At 38.0% G+C, this 19,141-nt stretch overlaps 1 protein-coding gene across 1 annotated transcript in view; it reads left to right on the forward strand.

The window, feature by feature from the left end:
• The first annotated feature begins 6,447 nt into the window (after positions 1-6,447).
• CFAP74 (cilia and flagella associated protein 74) overlaps positions 6,448-19,141 on the forward strand; it is a 50,065-nt gene continuing 37,371 nt past the window's right edge. The window contains exons 1-10 of the mRNA XM_049808834.1: positions 6,448-6,585; positions 7,532-7,622; positions 8,992-9,138; positions 9,896-9,994; positions 11,868-11,972; positions 13,101-13,274; positions 13,843-13,953; positions 15,186-15,288; positions 16,031-16,188; positions 18,174-18,384. Of these exons, the coding sequence (XP_049664791.1) occupies positions 6,462-6,585; positions 7,532-7,622; positions 8,992-9,138; positions 9,896-9,994; positions 11,868-11,972; positions 13,101-13,274; positions 13,843-13,953; positions 15,186-15,288; positions 16,031-16,188; positions 18,174-18,384 (1,323 nt within the window). The 5' untranslated portion in view covers positions 6,448-6,461. The remainder of the gene's footprint in view (positions 6,586-7,531; positions 7,623-8,991; positions 9,139-9,895; positions 9,995-11,867; positions 11,973-13,100; positions 13,275-13,842; positions 13,954-15,185; positions 15,289-16,030; positions 16,189-18,173; positions 18,385-19,141) is intronic.

Below are 19,141 nucleotides of genomic sequence, written 5' to 3' on the forward strand. Positions count from 1 at the left end.
TATATATACACATATATATATGTACACACCCCCCCTCAAAATTAATAATTCCTATTAGCCAAAGGGAATAGAGGGGATAAAATAATAATGATCAACAATATATTTAATTTCCTACAATTCTAGCAGAATATCCCAACCTCTTTACAGTCAATAACAGATTAAAATTGCTCAAGAGATAGATTAAAAAACAATTGAAATTGCTATTAAAACATCAAAACAAAACAAAATAAATAAGCTGTCCAAATCTTTCTCATCTAATCCTCTTGAAAAGAATTAAAGCTTTCCTTTAGCTACTGGCTTGGAACTGTCAAGTATTCTTACAAAGATGGCCCATGATACTAAATGTTTCTTAAGCCTTTTTGTCACTCTACTAAATTACTACCTCTCCTCAATCCGTATGGCTGCAGGCGCTAGCTTTTATGAAAATACCCATCCTATGATCTGACCTCGCATATGGAGCTCAGATCGATCATCAGAGACTGCATGGGATCAAACCATGTTCCAACATGACCAGGTTGTCAGGCCAGAGTTACGCAGTTTGGAACAAACTTTCATCTTTGCTGTTGTACACATAAAGCTAGAGTAGATCTGGCAAAGGAATGTAATAATGACCGATGTGATACCTAGGTCAGTATTTCCGTATTATCTGACCATGGCAGTCTGTCAAAAGTTGGTGGGCTTTGCCCATATCTGGACAATATTATTAGTTGTTATTATATTAACAATTACTAATTTTTGAAGTATTTACCCTTTCTCAAGTAGGAAGCAAAGGTCACAACTTTGAAGTAATATTTTACTACAACTAAAACCAGAACCCCCCATTTCAAACTCTGTCAAGTACTTTTCTTCTGGAACACGTAACAGGTGTGACTTTTTCCTGATCATGGTCATCCATACTTTTGTAACTGCTACCGTAAAATAATTTATTGGAGGGCATAATTTGATGGGATTGAGGAGAAACATGCTCAGTGATTTGGGCCAAATAACGAGTTTTCATAGTCCTTTATTACCTCAGGATTTTGAGGACAAAAGGACAATATTTAAACTTATTTTGCAGTTGCACTGCATTACCTGATATTCTTAATAGAGCATTTTCTAAATAGGACAGGTGGCTTTACTGCCAGCAAAGTAAAGATGTCATATTGTCACATTTAATTTTTAGAGGCAGAAAATATACCACACGGATAATTAGTTTCACTCTCCCACGATTCCACATAAACAGCTCGTGAAAGACTGTTGTGGCAATGTCACCAAATGTCTCTAGATACATAAATTACAAACACATACCTATTTTTATAAGTGAGATTTGGGAATATTATACTTGCGCTGTATGAATGTCCCGTGGCCCCAACACAAATGTGTCTGTATTGAGTAAATATCAGTATAACCACAACATTAATTTTCCTTTCACCTTTCACAAAGCACTGGCTGAGAAATCTAGTTTTATCTGTTTCCAAATGTTCCGTAGAACATCCAGTTCCTCCCTCAGTCTGCATAGATTTTTTTGATATTCAGAAAGCGCAGTGCAGCCAGACACTTTGCCCTCTTTTTCTTTTCTCTGTGCAACAGATTTGGGGTGAAATTCCCCACTTTGCCCCTGAGCCAGCGCTAGTTCCAGGACTGGAGATGATTATTTTACTCCAGATGTGTTGCTCTCAGTGGTGCACTCCCAGCTGATCTCATCCCTGGTCCTTGCTCTGTGGAGTGCTCTGATAGCGAATGCCCCTCTCAATTCTTTCTTGCTACGTCTGTAAGGATGATTCATTGGTACGATGCTTAGCGATGTTTTGCCATTGTTTACAGTCCAACGTTGATCCGTATCATAGAATAGGGGCAGCGAAGTTGTTTTATGTAATCTGATATGAACTGCACCGCAAAAATTTAAGATTCCGTTATTGGCATGTCTTCCTGCCTAAAAGCTAGAAAGCTCCATATATGAGCTACTGTCACCTTGGAAACGTTCAGAAAAGAAATACCAACTGCCTGTAGAAGCACAGTATGTAGCCATATAGCAAACTGAACTGTCCAGTTCCACCAAGTTTCAAACCGTCATGAGGTGGAACTAAAGCAACTTCACTGAAATGCCACTAAATTTAACTTCACAGTAAGAAAACAGCAGGGTTTTCATTTATACACGCTCGCTCCGTTACCCAGTTTCTCAGAGATGTATCACTGGTGGCCAGTACCTACAAAATTTAGAAGAGTAGCATCAACCAATGCCTTTTTGTACATCTCCTGGAGCTTAAAGCTGGAATAGATTCACTGACTTTAAGTTGATAGATATAAGTTGTGGACTGGGAGATAAGAACTTGTCTGGGGAGCCATAATTTAGCATCTTCAGAGGAACTGCAGGTTCTTCTCTCTTCTCGCATCTATATGGGAGATAAAAATCCAGATTGCCTTTCCCTAGTGACAAATTATTGACCTGACACAAAGTCATGACCAGTGGCCAGGAAATCATGCAGTCAGATGTAACTGGTAGTGTCCACTCTGAAATGACTGGTGCTGATTGGAAGGGGGCTGCTGTAAAACTTTAATAACAAAACACCTGGTATTTCTGTATTAAATTGGACTGGCAATTTGGACTTTTTTCCAGTTCAGAGCGAATACTATGTCAACATTTCCTACGGAACGACGGTTCAGTTTCTGATCATCTCCAAACGCGATGTCTCTGGCTGCAGCAGTGGTTGTAATCCATTATGGTTTACACCAAAGTTACAAATCAGCTATTCTTTTTTGACTCAAGTGCTGGTTAGGTTTTTAGGAAACTTAGAGGTTAAACTCATATTTATTTATTGCTAAAACTACAGTTATCATTTTTTGTTGATGTTGTTATGAATTTCACCCAAACAGTTGTAAACTGGGACTGAATAAATACCCCGAATAAAAATATCACAGGAAACTGAAAATCAGTGATATTGCCAGGTATTCTTACAAGTGTTTTGTTGAGGGAAAAAAACATGCTAGGATCTTTTGCATCCTGACGATAGAAGTGTGAGAACTGGCAGGTTAAGCGTTAACAACAGTTATATCTATTCTAGATCTGCAGAGAGAGCTATACAGTTAATCACTGCATATTTTTAGCCTACATCTTGTAGCTTTAATCCTGCAAATGTCTGTATGTAATTTGTTTTATGTAATATGAATAGATGCCATAAAATCCAGATTGCACCATCTATAGAGCTAAGAATGTCCATATATTTCCAAAGAATGAGGACCTACAGCATAAGTGTAGGACAATGAATTGGTCACTGGGAGTAATATATACGCTATACTGTGGGTGCCAGTGGAAATAAATACTTAGATTAGCAGCATGTGCTTATATGCATGGTATCAAAAAAACAGACCTTACTTCTTAGAGCAACTATAAAAAAAATTACAGAAATATTGCTTACAATCGAGGAACATTTTCAATTAAATAAATCCGAGAATGCCTTCTGTCTCTATATGCAGATCAGTGTGTATTTTGGTATAGAGCTCTGCTTAAAGAATGATGTCCCAGTATTTTAATAACTGAACTGCTTTGAATAGCTGAATTTCTCTAGCATGTCATTTAGGCCTAGTGCCAAGAATAAGGTGACAAGAATCTGCTTTTCTGTGAATCAAACTGCACTGTTCCTTAACTTTGTCAAGGTAATCCATGGACTAGAGTAGAAAGGAAACCTAGTTAATTATCAGTTAAGAGCTAAAACCTGGTAACTGAACGCATGGTAGCAAACACGCAGGTTCAGAAGATTCCTCTGAAGAACAGCGTAGGCCAACTGAGACACTTTTCATGAATATAGACATTTGGCTTTACTATGTAAATTACTGAAATATCATCTAAACACTTGTTCATTTAGTGATTCTGTGCATACTTGTAATGATTATTGACGTGTTACAAGGAACCTCAAAACCTGCAGTTGCTGCTGAAGCTAGAGGAAGCATTCTATGACTCTATGATTCAGAGGGTGGCATTATAAATGGGCGGCATGATCAGTACGCATTATTTTTGCTGTTAATAACCTTTAATTAGTAACTAATGGTGACATCCTATTGTCAGAATAGTACAGGCTTATTTCTGAGAAGACATTTAAGACAGCTTCATTCTGGATTGAAACTTGGCAATCTTCAGTGCTCTAAAATGTGCGTGCTCCAACCTCAAATCCATATGTTTTCTGCATTGCAGAAGGTCACGTGAATTCACCAAAAAGATTTTTTTCAATCATAGTGCCACCAACTTGCTGAAATTTATAAATGTATGTAGAACAAACACTAAGCTGAAAGTTCACTGGCAATTTATCCGATTTCAGTTACCTGCAATCACCCCCAACTAGATGACCAAGACAGGCTAAACAGGGGTCACGAGTACTCTCGCCTCTGCAATTATTCACATTAACGCGATGGAAGCGTTAATGCCGCCGTATTTTTGAAGAATCAGTCATCCTCTTATATATTAGAGAGCGCGTCAAAAGCTCACCAAAATGTATTAAAAAGCCTTGCCAATCAAAGCCGGAAAGACGTTGTGTTTCATAGTAGTTCATATTTCAACCTACACTACTAAAAATAAAATAATCGTCAAGCGAGGGGAAAAAAAAAACCAAACCAAACCAAAACTGATCAACCGCTCAGCTGGTTCAAATCTTTGTAATTCATTGGCTTGAATAAACCCCTGAATATCCGCCCTACATCTTGTAATTCTGCGTGCTTACAAGGGTGCAAATTTAGAAGGGAGAATTTAGAACCAGGAATTCGCTCACCCTACAGCGATTCGCCATTTCCCAATCTAGGCCACGGCCTGCGGGCGGGCCGCTCCCGCCGACCGCCCCGGCACGCACCAACCCGCCGGGCGGAGGGGGAGGGGGGGGCACAGGGAGCCGCGCAAGCACCTCCGCCCTGCTTCAGCGGCTGCGGGGAACCCGGACAGGAGGCGGGCTCTCTCTGGCGCCCCTGCCGCGCCCTTCGCGGTGGTTTGCTCCGTTGCCGTGGCAGCGGATCTAACGGCCGCCGAGTGAAGGCGCGGAGAGGGGGAGTCGTGTGGCGGCGGGCTGGGCCGCTGCTTGTGGAGAGCTTCTCCGCGGTCTGTGGAGCGTTTTTCCGCGGCCGGACTGTGGGTGGGGGTCCCGGGAACGGTCCCCCAGCCCTGTCCGGCCCTGTCCTGCCCGCCTCGGCGGGAGGGAGGCAGGCGTCGTGGTCCCCGTGACGGCGTTTCGTCTCCTCGGCCCCGCGCGGGGGCCACCGCTGTGGGCCGTCGGGCTGGTCCCGGTCCCGGTCCCGGCTCGCTCGGCGGGCTGACCCGTGAGCGGCTGCTAGCAGAGAGGGGTGCCGGTGAGGGAGGTGTTGCCGGCCCTCGGGTGGGCTTCTGGCAGTTTGCAGGGTGGTGCCCCGTAGTGTGGAGTTGCGTGTGATATTGCTGGGATGTGGTGGGAATCCGAGGTCGAGATGGTGTTTCGATGAGGTGAGGCGAGGTTCAGGTGCCATGTGGCGTTCTGGGTCGTGGAAGCGATGTGGCTTTTGCTGCCTGGCTTGCATCTTCCTTAGGGAAGGTCTCTGGGCCTTCTACCGTACTGTAGACTTTGGCCTAATTTACCAAAGCTCTGTTGCGTTGGGAGTTGCGCTACCTGACGGTACAGTGGCTTAGCAACAAGTATTTGGGCTACTATTGGTGCATTGGCAGTTCATTTATGTTTGTGTTGCGTTTTAGTGCCACAAGCATCCTTAAATCAACCATAGCCCCATGTAGGAATTCTGTGTTGGTGTGAAGGTAGTGCTTGTAATTTAGTTGGTCTGTTCCATATTTCAAATTTCAGGGTGTATTTTCTCTGTTTCCTAACTAGAGAAAATAGCTACTCTCTTCTAGTTTATGTTTTAGAGTTATGTGCAAGGATTTACATAAATGAACCCAAAGCCGAGCCACCACATTCATTAAAATTAATCATATGTACAAGTCTCTGAGTCAGATATTGATGAAATGCCCAACCATGTGGTAATAACTCATTCTAGATGACAGATACAATTTACTGTATTCTAATAAGTTGTATCAACATTTGGGAACAGTTTACTTAACAATGGAGAACTGCATAACACACGAGAACAAGTAGTGTTTGTTGGAGTTGTTCCCTAATCATTCTGAGTCAAGTGGTTGCCTAAGTGTATAAAATACATTTAGAAGGTTTGTTTTATTATTGAACTGATTGTTATTAAAAAAAATAATTAAAATGGCAGTGTCCTTTCTTTTCTATGAGAGATTTATCGAAGTTGATACTCAAAATGTGTGATTTGTACAAAGGTCTGTGATTGTATCCAATCATTTCACATGCATTGAGTATTTACTGAATGCTATTAATTCATCTCAAGATATAGTCACCATTTGCAAGTTCAACTATTCACAATAGTCAACTATTGCAAATTCTTGAAGATTATATATGTAAACCATGTGCTTTTCTCTTTCTTAGCCTGGTTGTTTTGAAAGAACTATCAGTATGGAAGATTATGAGATCAGTTATAGTAAGGAAGAAGAGCAAACATCTATTTTACCATTTCTGGAAGAGGAAGAAAAAGAAGACAAAACTGGACAGTGCTCTAATGTGGAGGAAGACTGGGAAGGTGAAAATGATGAATTGTTTTGATAACTCACAGAAAACTAACATTAAGGTGTCTTCTAAGGTCGTAGATGAGAACAGTACAGCTGTAGGGTTGGATGACATTCCACATAGATGCAATGATTCCAGTAGGTGTTCTGTAACATTATGTTACACAGCTGTAACTAATCCAAATCTAACCCATTGTTTCTGTAGCAGTAAATTCTCTACTTTTTACCTCTGTCAGGCATTTTGATTCAGAGTTATTGATGGTAAAAATCTAATATTTGACTGTATGGACTTGATTCAGTTGCGCATACTTTGGCATCTAGTGCCCCTTGAAGGGCTCTGGACTCTCTCATCTGGCTCCAGAATGGTATAGGTCTTCCACAGATTCAACTCTATGAAGATACTGGATACCCTAAGACATCTAAATTGGCACCAGAGACCTCCTAATAGGCAGCCAGTTTCTCTAATTGTGTCCAGAAGTAGATTTCAGTATGGTATGTGAGGCAACATATGCTGAATACTGATCTTTATGTTAAAAGGAGTTCTTAGGCTATTCTTTCATTGTCATTTTCTTGATACATAAATACTTAAAAAAATTTTGTATCTTAACAGTGCATTAGGATAAGGTAATGCAAGATAAACATATTGGACTGTTGGCCAAAACCTGTCAATACATTAGCTTACACCCTTCCGTGTTCTTGTTTGGGTTTTTTTTCCACATACATTGGATTGTTGGTGAGGCTTCCGTAATGAAGGCAGAGAGCACTCTCCTGGTTCGGTTTGCAGGTGTACAATAGTAGACCTGTGTGTTTTGCCATATGAATTTTTTTATATACGCTGCAGTAATGCTATAAAATGTCATCTCTGATTCTCCATGTTTTGACTTGACAGCAAGTATACTAGGGCTTTGCATTTTAAAGTTCAAAGTCTCTTTATTAAATTGCTGTTTTAATATCTATTAGAATACAAGCTTGAAGAAGAGTTGGCTGGTGGTGGCGAGATGGGAAACAAGGACACTTCTGAAGGAGTTGGAGACAAATATGATTCTAGCATGTAAATAACTTATTACCAGTTCTAACAGTAATTTCCTTTGTAGTGTTAACTTACCTTTTCAAGAGAAGGTTTGGTTAATTCAACTATGCATCTTTTTGTCAAATTAGTCATAGGCAATATAGACCTTTCCACAAAAAATAAATTGGTTCCTACTGTTAAAACAATATGCTCAGTAAGATAAAGACAGGCTCTGGGCACTTTTTAATCTGAAGTACTTGTAGGTATGTACATAGAACACAACAATTGCACCACACTGATGTGGGCTAATTGCTCTCCTCAAAGGAGTGTTACACTACCCAATTTACATTTCTTCTAAAACCCAGCCAGCTCTTCGTATTAATATGTGGTGTTGTGTTCATATCCCTCTGTACTTGTAGAACTTGAGGAGCTGTTGGAAAAAGATAAGTTTGTTTGCTGAAGAATATCAGTGTTGGACTGTAAGTTTTTTAATATATACAGAGCTTTGTACCGCTGTGTAAAGTCAGTTAGCACAGAATTGGTATGATGATAGATTAGTACTACACTGGTTTTACAAGTAGGTGGTACAGCGGATTTATTCTCCTGAAGAAATAAATTTCCATGTAACAGAGGTCATACATGAAAAGGAATTTAGTGGTTTGAATGTGCCCTTAAGTAGTTGCTGCTCTGTTCACAAAGATCAAGGCACAGTTTGGCTTACCTTTGACAAGACTGTCAGTCTCTGCCCTGGAATGACCTGGCATAGGGTTATAAGGTGTGATGAAAAGCTCAAATAATGTTTATTAGTATATGTATGTGGGAAGCTGCATAGCACATATGCCTACTACCAGTAAATGTTAACAGTGTCACCATTATCAACAGAGAAACTCAAAATACACCAAAATGATTTAAAAAAAATACAACCACCCAAACCTTCAGACCTCTTCTTGCTATATGTTTAAGCAGACCAAAATGATAAGAGAGATTAGCTCTCTCCACCAATTTATCAGCTGTATATAATATGTTTTAATGTAGTTTAGAATGTTCCCTTTGAAGTTTTAAACTATTGTTTGAGAAAACTAGAATTTGCAAAGCCTAGGTATAATCAAGAGGAGCCACAGGCATTTGAAAACCAAGACATACAATTAATGCATTAAATGTGGGTATAAATATTCAACATCGGATATCCAAGTCTAAAAATCTCGGCTTAAATGCATGTATGTAAACTTCTTGTACAGATTATGTTCATTTTTTTTTCCTTATTTATGCTGGTCATATTTGTAATAGTTCGGCTGGAATAAAATGGAAAACAATTAACCCACAAATGTATAGGTGCGTGATGTACAAAGTTCACATAACTTTTCAATTCCTTATTATGTTTTCATTGTTAATCGTGTGTTTCAATTCAAAGGGAAAGCTTGGAACGCTATTTGGGTGATGTTAATAATGTTCAGGCTGTGAAGTATACAGATAGAGTTTGCATATTAACCTTACAGAGGAACCTAAAAGAGCTCAATGACATAGCCAAAGAAAAGGAACTTGCGGTCCAAAAAGTAAGGTTAGTGTTTAAGCAAACGTAATCAGCATAAATCACCATCAAATACTGTGATACTGTATCTGTTATAAATATTACAGTTCATAGAATTTTTTCATGAAAGTTACTCGATGTAAACACTTGTTTAATATAACATATCCAATATATGACCAAACCCTTGTAAAGGATCAAGGATAAAAATTAATTACATACTTGAAAAAAATGAAATACAATAATCAATGTTAAAGAAGACGTATTTGGTCTGGGAGAATTAGATCCTAATTCCTTTCAGTGATGTCCACACAATCCTGCTGGTTCAACAGTCAGTTGGAAACGTCAAGTGGAAAATTTGTTGTAAACATTTTCCTAACTATAATGGAAATGGTAGAATCGGTGAAGTTACATACTTTAAGAGAAGCACCTGCTATGAGTGTTTTGCTATGTTAAGGTCACAGAGATATTCTTTACAAGCAAATATACCTGAAGAAGGCTAATATAAAAAGATGTCATTTATGCTGTTGTCATTTTTATATATCTGAACTAGGCATGAAGTCAAAATAAATTCTTGTTACATTTTTCAGGATTTTTGGAGAAAATGTTTGAAATTAATAGGGGCTTCCAAAGAACCTCATAGTAAGATCTTAAAAGAGAAGTGGGATGGTGGTGGGGAGTTGGGAGGAGGAAGGAAATCGTAGCTGTGAATCTTGCTCCCAGAAGGAAGAGTTTCTTCGGAAAGAGTAAAGAACTTATAAAATATAAATAATCTGTTTGTTTCTTGCAGAGACAAGCTCAGTACCTGTCAACTGCGGATCAAGATGCTAGCAAAGCAGCTGGATTGTGTAGACACTGAAATAGAGAAAGAGGAGGAGGCTGGCAATGTGTAGGTAGAGAATGTTTCTGGGTACCAAAGATTACAGGCATCCATTATGTTTATCTGTGTGTAATTAATGAGATAAACTTTCCTGCTTTCATCTCTTCCTATTGTTGAACAGTTGATAGAATTTTTAAGCATGTGTATTAAAGATATCAATAGATCAGTGATGAAACCCGTTGCCATTCTCAGGTTAAGATGTAACTGCATTAGCTTGGAGGGCTATTCTGATACAAGGGTATTGCACTTTCAGCTAGAGAGCAGAGCAATGCGTTCATTCTCATGCTAGTGAATGCTAATCTTGCAGTCACTTTCTGGCTGACGTTTTTAGCAATAATTCCTCCTTTTGAAATGAAGGATAATGGTGCATTGGCTTGGGAATCATTGATCTCTGTGCTTTCTGGTCTAGAGGTAATACTCTGTTAGGTAAACCAGTGCAGAAGGAGGTAGAAACTTAGGAATGGATAGGAAAGAGGCATATATTTGAAAATATCACAACAACATCTTATTAAATCAACCTAGCCCATTACTGTCAATTATGTTTATCAGGGTCTCCATCACTTCTGTTCAGTATGATGAACCAACACCAATGTGCTATGGCAGTTTTAGAGCTCATGGTTTTGCTTCTGGTGACTATTACAATCGGGATTTATGTATATATATGCCACTTCTTTTTTTGTTTTATGTTGTGAAATGTACAAATGCCTTTCGGGAGTAGTTCTGCATACAGGAGCTGTTCTGAAACACTTTTGCTATAAAGTGGGAGGCAATTTACTGTACTCTTCACATTTGGTTTAAATAGAAAGAAGTGGGTGGCTTGTGTACCAGGAACCAGTGTATTGTGAACAAACTTCACAGCTGCATTTTTATGACCTGTGTTAATCTTCAAGTTAGTATATCGATGAATGATAGAATGATCAAGGTAGGTTAGCTGCCAAACTGGAATAGCTGCTTTAACAAAAAATGATGGGTTGAATGCTAATGAGACTCCTGTGATGGGTGCTAGTACTCCGTGTTCAGGATCTCAAAGAGACAGTTCCAGTAAACAGAAGTCAACAAAGACAGAAAAGCATTGTAGAAGTTCTTATGCTTATGACAGGTCAAATTTGGGGGTCTAGATATGCAGAAGAATAGCAATGCTCACAATCTATTATATTTAGCAAGTAAATAGTGGAGTAAGAAGACTTGATAAATTTCTGGCTTATGAAGCTTGAAGGTATCATGTCTTAGCAATAAAGAAAATAGTAGCTACCATTAGCATTACTGATGCCCAATACAAAAATTTTGAAGTTAGAGTAGTAACTGCAGGTAGAAGATAATTTCCAATTTTCATTTTGAGGAAGGGAGTTTATATTGACTATTGCCAGTTCACTGTCTGTTGATTCTGTAGTGTGCTGTCTGCTAGTTTTCCTGGGTGAAGAAGACCAAGGATAATAAACAACTGTGTGGCAACCCTGCCATTCTAGGCAAAGTACATGGAATATTGTAATGCCTTTTTAAAAGCAAAATCATTCTAGGTTCTCTAGGTTTGCCTAAACTTATTTTTGTTAATAATTACTACTTTTATCAGCTTGAGAAATGAATAGTCGCATTAAGCCACTGGTCCGTGCTTTTGAAATAAATACTCCTCTGTAAGTTTCAACCAATATATAACAGTTGAAAGAAACCTATACCTTTGAACGAAGAATGGAGACTTAGAAGGCTAAATAAGAGACTGCATAAATCGGTAGATTTCTAATACATAAATCTCAGCCTCAAAGCTATTTTTTATTGTTGCTGATCTTGGGGGGGTGGGTGGTGTGATTTTTTTTTTTAATTATTTTTTTTAAAATCTTTAATTAGTTCCAATTTCTTCCTTATCATTTCTTTTTAATGTTAACAGCGCAGCCTTGTCCCGCCTTCAGGCAATGCACGGACGACTGTGCACTGAACTGGAGAAAGAGAAGGATTTTGAGTTGAAAATTGGTTTGACACTAAAAGAAAACATGTAAGTGAGGGAATGAGATAACAGTGTGATGGGAGTCAATCTTTATTAAGTTCTTCATATGCTATTTAATGAATTCAAAAGTCAATCACTACAGAAGTTGCTTGTAAATACTGAACTACATTTGCGATCGTGTGAGGCTGATTGCAAGGCAGAGGATCTTGAGAGCAACTTTTAGCCTGAACAGTTCATTGCTTAGGAAATTGGTTGCTGTGGTATAAGTTGTGCACCTAAACAGGTCTCATTGTAAATGGAAAATAGCTGAACTAAAGTAAACCTTTCTGTGATACTGATCTCTGTAAGCATAAATACTTCTAATTTATGCTTCTCAGTGTTTTTTATAGGGCATGAAGGAAAAGATTGAAACTGAGGATGATGGAAACATTGTAGGGGTACTGTGTATTTTTATGTTAAGCTAATATTGCTGCTTGTAATTATTCACACATACTAAATTATTTATTTATATAAGACAGAATAAAACTGTCTTTTGCAGAGGGCAACAGGCAAGTGTGCTTACATTTTGGCAACAGAGGTACAACTACTAATGCCACTACATCAAAGGAGGAACACAAGCATGACTTTATAGATGTGATTAACCAAGTGGTTAACCAGAATACCGTATGTTCTGCTGCAGTGTTGTATAAGAGCTTTGAAATGCTTGACTCATTTATTGTGTGATTAGCAATCACTATATTAATCTGTTTATATGTATCCCTATCATATCTAAATTCTTTCAGCAAAGCACAGAAGAATAAAAGCTATGGTTTCTCCCTGATGCTATTTACTGTTGAAGAAAAACCTGGTTTTCTAATTTTTCTTGGTTTTCATATTTTCTTCTGGGCAAACATGAATTTGAGAAACAGAAGCTTGAGCTTTATTTTTTTTAACTTTCTTTTTAAAACCAGTATTTTTAATGTCTTCAAAATGAGATACGCTACTAGATATGAGCCTTAAGTCTGAAAGGTACAATACCTATGTCAGTAACAGGATGTGATTTACAATATAATTTTAAAAAATAAAACAAAACATGGCTAGATTTTCATTTTTACCATAGAGCCTTACCTACTCAGTAGCCTTAAGTGAAAGATTGTCAGTATTTCAGTGAAAACAGCTCATACTTTGCTTTTAAAGGCTTGAGATGTGGCAGATAGAAACTGAGCAGGGAAAATACGAAATCCTCCTTGAACAACTTAAAAAAGATCAGGAGGAGCTAGAGAAGCAATATCAAGAACGAGCAGAAGTGCGGATTTGGAAGGAAAAAATAGCAGCACTGCAAGCGGAAGAAAATCGTCGGTCTAGAGAAAAGTAAGCGCCTATAAGTCAGACTCTACTTCCTTTTTGCATATTATTTTTAGCCAATTCACTGTTTCAGGTGTTGAGAAGATTAGCTAATTCAAATACTAGTGGTATTGTGTTTCTTAGCTGGGTTTTGTTGCTTCAGGAATATTTTATGATGAAATGGAATTAAAGGAATTGCCCGAAGTCTTGCAGTTACTCAGGTAAAGGTCTCTGATCTATGAAAATAAGCTTCCTAAAGACAAAAACTGTGAATGCTTTTTGTCTAAGGAAATGGAGTTTATTAGATGAGACTAACTGCGTGTGTCTGCATTGTTGTTGGCCACCAGGACCTTCTGAATTTACGATCAAGTTTATTGAGATTTCTTGGAGAGAAAGCAGATGCTAGTTTATCAATTTGTCTATAGGTTTTGTGAAAACAGGAGACTGGGGCGGAGGGGAGGGTGGCGGGCGGAGACGAATGTCCTCATTTCAGCACACATTAATAAACTCCCCAACCCCACCCTTAGATGTCATTGTGTTGGAATCAAGGTTTCCTTAGTCCTGCTGCAACTGTTGGTTTGCCTGTGTTTTGCAGAAAAGAGGAGGGATCCCGGAAAGAATATGAAGAAAGGCATAAAAAAATACTGGAAGATGCCAAAAGGAACCATGAAAAAGCAGTCTGCTTCCTGAGAAAAAGCATAGCAAGGTTATTGTTCACTCTTTTTCTATCATTGTATATTCTCTGGTCTACAGTTCTTTACCCTTTAGTCTTTGAAAATAATCATTTTTCTGCTAGGTGTGTCTTCTGTTACCTTGGAAATCTTCTGCCACAATACCAGTGCTGTGAAGCATTCAAATCTTACATGGCACAGAAGGACTTGGAAAGAGCAAAATCCACTTACTGTCCTAGAGTGGTCTTCAGGTTCCCTGTAGCTGAAGGGACTGTCTTTTTGATGAGATGCAGAGGGGTCTGATTACTTGTAGGCACTAATAATGATTTGAAACATTCTATTATATATGTGTGTGTGTATCATTAGCTGAAGTAGTATAACTAAATTTCAGGTTTGAAACTTGCACTGTGCCATTCTATATTCCCTCTGAAATGTGGTAAAAAAGCTTTCTTGTTGTCTGGTAAAATTGGTTGATAGGCCATTTCTTTGTGCTTCTGTTCTTTTCTGGTTGATGGTAAATTAAATGTTCTCTTCATAGGTTTATATTTATATAATTACTGTAGTGTTGACTTATATTGCTATTAAAGAAACTGTGAACATTTACGTACTTTTACTTGTATATTAGGACTTAAATGAAAAAATGATTGAAATAATTGTACTGTTTCTGTGTTTATTTTTCATTAGATGACATGTGCAAACTTATAATAATTAAGAAAAACAAACAACCAAATAGATATTTTTTTTTCTTTCCTCTGAGTAATGCATCAAATATTGATCTTACTGATTTTTTTTCTAGTTTACTATTATATTAGCTAGAATAGTCTCAGGCTTGATTCATGCCCACATATTTCTAGCTTTTAGAGTTTCTAGGGTTTATTTTTAGTGTGGGTACAAGTGGTTGGCTCATATAAAGTTCACTACATAATTGTTTAGATATTGGTTATATGAGCAACACCTGAATTCTTACTTTATTTTAGCAACTAAACATATGTCATAATGTGGAACACATTCTTCATAGTCAAAATTAAAAAAAAAAAGTTGTTGAACAAACTAGTTGAAAGCCTGTTGGCACTTGTAACTTGAGTGGTACCATATATAGAAGAGTCTTCCAACTGTTCCACTTTACCCACACCCAGTATCATAGTAAACACAGAGGCTTACAGGAAGAATGTTTGGTGACATTGACAATTACTACTTGTCAGGTTAAACATGCTAATACTAAAAGCTTTCCAGGATATGAGCCTGAAAAATTTTACTTTGCTTACAGAATTCATGAAAAAAATGCAAAGGAAGAAGCAAAAACTCAGGAGCATATGGAGAGAAGGATACAAGCTGTGCTTTCCCTGAAAAACAGCATAACTTCCAATAGGGTACTGCTGCTGTGGCTTAGATGGGGAATAAAGAAATTAACTTGTTAGACTGCTAGGTTTTAATGCAAGTAGTTTCAGCTTTCATTGCAGAGCTGTTGTGTGATGCTGTCAGACCACTGACCAAATCTCTTGAAACCGGGGAGAATTTAACTATAGGAGTAATGGTGTTAGATTTGCATGGGCAGATTTTGACACATCTACTGATGGAGTTTATTCTGTCAACAAGTTAGTTGTTCTGGTAGGGTAGCCCTCTTGAAAATAATGCATACTAAAAGTAAGTTCTCTGAAAACTCAGCCAGAAGCATTTCTGGTTATTTGGATCCCAATGCAGAAATACTTCATATGGAGAAAACATGGAAGAAAAGCAGTTACCTAAGAATTTAAGTAATGTAAATTAAGAATTTCTGAGCTATGCTGCTTTGCTCTTCTACTTATGTTCTGTAGAATCTGAGGGAATGATCTTAATTTAATACCGATTTGGTTAGAACTGTATCTTTTCACATTGCTTCATTGAGTAGCATTTCAAGGGAAGGCTAGAAGGGTAAAGAAGTAGCCCTGACCTATTCAGAGCTTTCTGCATCTCAGCACACCATGACTACTGTGTATATTAAAAACAGTAAGTTCTGCTTCAGAGAAATCTACCACAAATTTATACTCGGATAAGGGGACCAACACTAGATTCTCTGTTTTATATTCTTTAATATGTGAATCAAATATGTAACTGGTTTGTATGGCTTCATAGGAAAAACTCCAAACTCTCCAGGTTTGGAACAAAGCAATGGCCTTTGAGGCAAAGAAGCAGGAGATGAAAATGAGGGAAGCTATCCTAGCAGAAGGAGGCAATGTTGCCAAGGAAATTTTTCTCCATAAACGACTGCTAGAGCATGAAAAAGAGAAACAGTAAGTATTCATATCTTTGTTAAACCCTCAGCTGCTTACTGGTGCTCATGCAGGAATATATTTGAGCTCTGAATCAGATTCTGAAAACATAACATCTATGATGCTGTCTCAAGGGAGTGAACTCATACTCTGTATGTGTGATATTTGTATAGTCTGTTTAAAGTGACTTGAACTTCTAGCTTAGCTGTATTATTCAGAAAGCCAAAGTTAGGAGCCATCTTCTGTGAGTAGTGCAAAGAAGATGAACTACTCCAGGAGGGAAATTCAGTGAACCTAAACTGGATGCCTGAAGTAACTGTACTTCTGCCTCTCCTGAACACTCTCCCTATAAAGATTGAATAGCTCTCTTAGGCTTTTAGAGATAATCTCTGGAAGATTGCACTGCAGTAAGGTGCAGAAGCGAGGTACTCTCCTTTGTGCTTTTTTTTTTGATTGAAGTTACTCCTCTGCCTTTGTAGCAAAGTTGATAGGAATGTGCCTGTATCTCATCTGCTCCAGTCCAAAGCTTAACTATTGTTTTTAACCACATATGAAGATGAATTTGAGCTAAGATACCAAACAGGGTGGCTGAGGTATGTGTTTTTGCACGCTGGCTCTGCTACAAGGGCAGTAACCTGTAGCAAATGTTAGAGATTTTAAAAGTAAGGGTTCAGTAAGTCTTAAGTTTTGATTAAATACAGCTTCAGTCTTGACAGCTGCGTAACAGCACTTCTGCTATCCCTAAATATGTTCTAAAAATCATGTTAATAAAATAATCATATCAGTTCGTAGAGGTCTGCTGGAAATATCCAAATCTATTTAAGTTTTTAATCCTTTTCACCTTGCTTGCTTTCTCCCTTTCCCTGTTTCCTTTTGCAGGCCAAGGGAGATCACAGTTTGTTAGTCTTAACGTTAGTTGTGTCATGTTCCTCACAGCAGTTCTTTTCTAATTTCAGCTACCATCCTGCTAATCTGCTGAAGAACTGCTTAGTTATTTCTCCCAGGGCTGCCTTTCTCCTTTTCTGTGAAGGGATATTCTGTTTTCTCTGACTATATTTCAGGCTGAATATATACTTCTGAATTATCTGCAAAAGAACATAGCTCTTCATAAAGCCATTATGTCATTGATTTATATATCGCCTATAAAAAGATTCATAAAGACAAGAACTGATCATAGGGGCAGAGGACGGCTTTATACCTGGAGCATAAAGCACTAGGTATAGCATTCCTTTGTCATTGTAACCATGATGTAACTTCTTTGTACCATGATTTTCCAAAAATGTGTTATAAATACAATGCCATTTATCTCCTGCGATGGGGCATCATGAGGCGATGTGCTTGCAGTGGCTTAAGCTTAAAGCTACTTAAAGTGCTTCAGTAGGCAGTAGCCTGTATTTAAATGAGAGGTGATATTTTCTTTGCTCTTATTTAGAATCAGTAATTATTTATCTGGATTAGTTGAAGAGGTGAAGGTCTGTATTAAAAGCCTTCATTAGTGTGGGTAATATTTATTGCAGAAAATTGTGTATTAAATTGCTGGTATTAAAATTGAGATTAAATTATCTACTGTCACTTTTGTCACATTACCCACAGTGTGTCATGGAATTTGTAGTAGCTTTCAGTTCATATCTTCCAAGTTCAGTACTTGCATCCTTACCTTTAACCATTCTTCCTGTCTTTTATTAAATCCACTGGATTTCAGATAGGCAGTTTTCTTTAAATAGCTAACTATGGGTTACAAAAATTATTTTAAAACTTTGTTTTCAGTAGCAATGACTGGTATGCTTTGTCAACTCTTCGACTTATAAAACACTGTAATTGACTATATTTAGTCCGCAAAAATGTATAAATAGCCTCTGAATTGCCTGGTGTCTTGACATAGATTACCACTGCACCCAACTTAAAGAGTTATGGTTTAGCTTAAAGGCTCAGAAGAAACTGGGCTGTAGTTAATATTATTGGAAAACAAGGGCTGGTTTAATATTTCTTACAACATTGTATTACAGAGCTTTTAGAGAACTGCAAAAATCAAGAAAAATTGAGATTGTATCCCAAATTTTGCAAGAAAAAGCTTCTCTTCACAAGCAGAAAAAAAGTCAGTCCTGTACTAAGGCAATTAAGAGTGGTGGTAAACTTGAGGATTCTTTATGGTGGAGAATGAAAACATGGCAATATATTGAGAAGACCTGGAAACGTTCAGCTGGAGCAATATCACAGGTGAACAAAGGCCTAAGAATTACCTGTCTTTATTTTTTGTCAAAGGTGCAGGACAGTGAACTCTTTGGCCTGTGAATAGCACAGGCTACAACCAAATAGCAGACAGTACAGAATGAGTGGGGAGTAAGTTCTCTATTAGATCTCCTAATGACTTAGTCTCCTTTTTCTTGAGTGTTGGTGCTTGTATGAATAAAGCCATTGTCCTGTTTGGTGGAGGAGGGCAGGGGTTTAAGGGCATTTGTAAGAAGAGGTGAATTTTGAAACACATGAATTGCAACGGGCATCAAAAACCACGCAAAGTATCCTCACTTCCTGTTTAATTACCTTCATCCCTGAGTAAGGATTCAGATCAGTTTGTCAGCACAGGAGAAATGTTTCCACTGTATTAGAAAGGAGACGGTGGTTCTCTCCAGCGTCCTGGATGTGGGGTTTTTTTCATCTGTGCAGTATTCCAGGGAGTACTGGCCTGGAAAATGGAGATGGAGTGAGTTGAACTCCCTGATGAAACTAGTGGCTTCATGCAATCTTTAGGTATTTAAAAAAAAAAAGGGGTGGGGGAGAGGTGTTTGGTAGAAATAGTCATACTACAACAAAACAACAAGGTCCTTGGTTATGATGTGATACACAAAACATTCAGAAACTACAGTCGGTATTCTCATGCCTGAGGACTAGTTTCTAGCCTCCTATAGTATACAGTTAACATCATATAGATGCTTTTAAGATAAGATTTTGTCAGTAATCAGTGTCTTAAGAATGG

Source organism: Accipiter gentilis, chromosome 1, assembly GCF_929443795.1.
Source record: "Accipiter gentilis chromosome 1, bAccGen1.1, whole genome shotgun sequence".
In the NCBI taxonomy this organism is placed as follows: Eukaryota; Metazoa; Chordata; class Aves; order Accipitriformes; family Accipitridae; genus Astur; species Astur gentilis.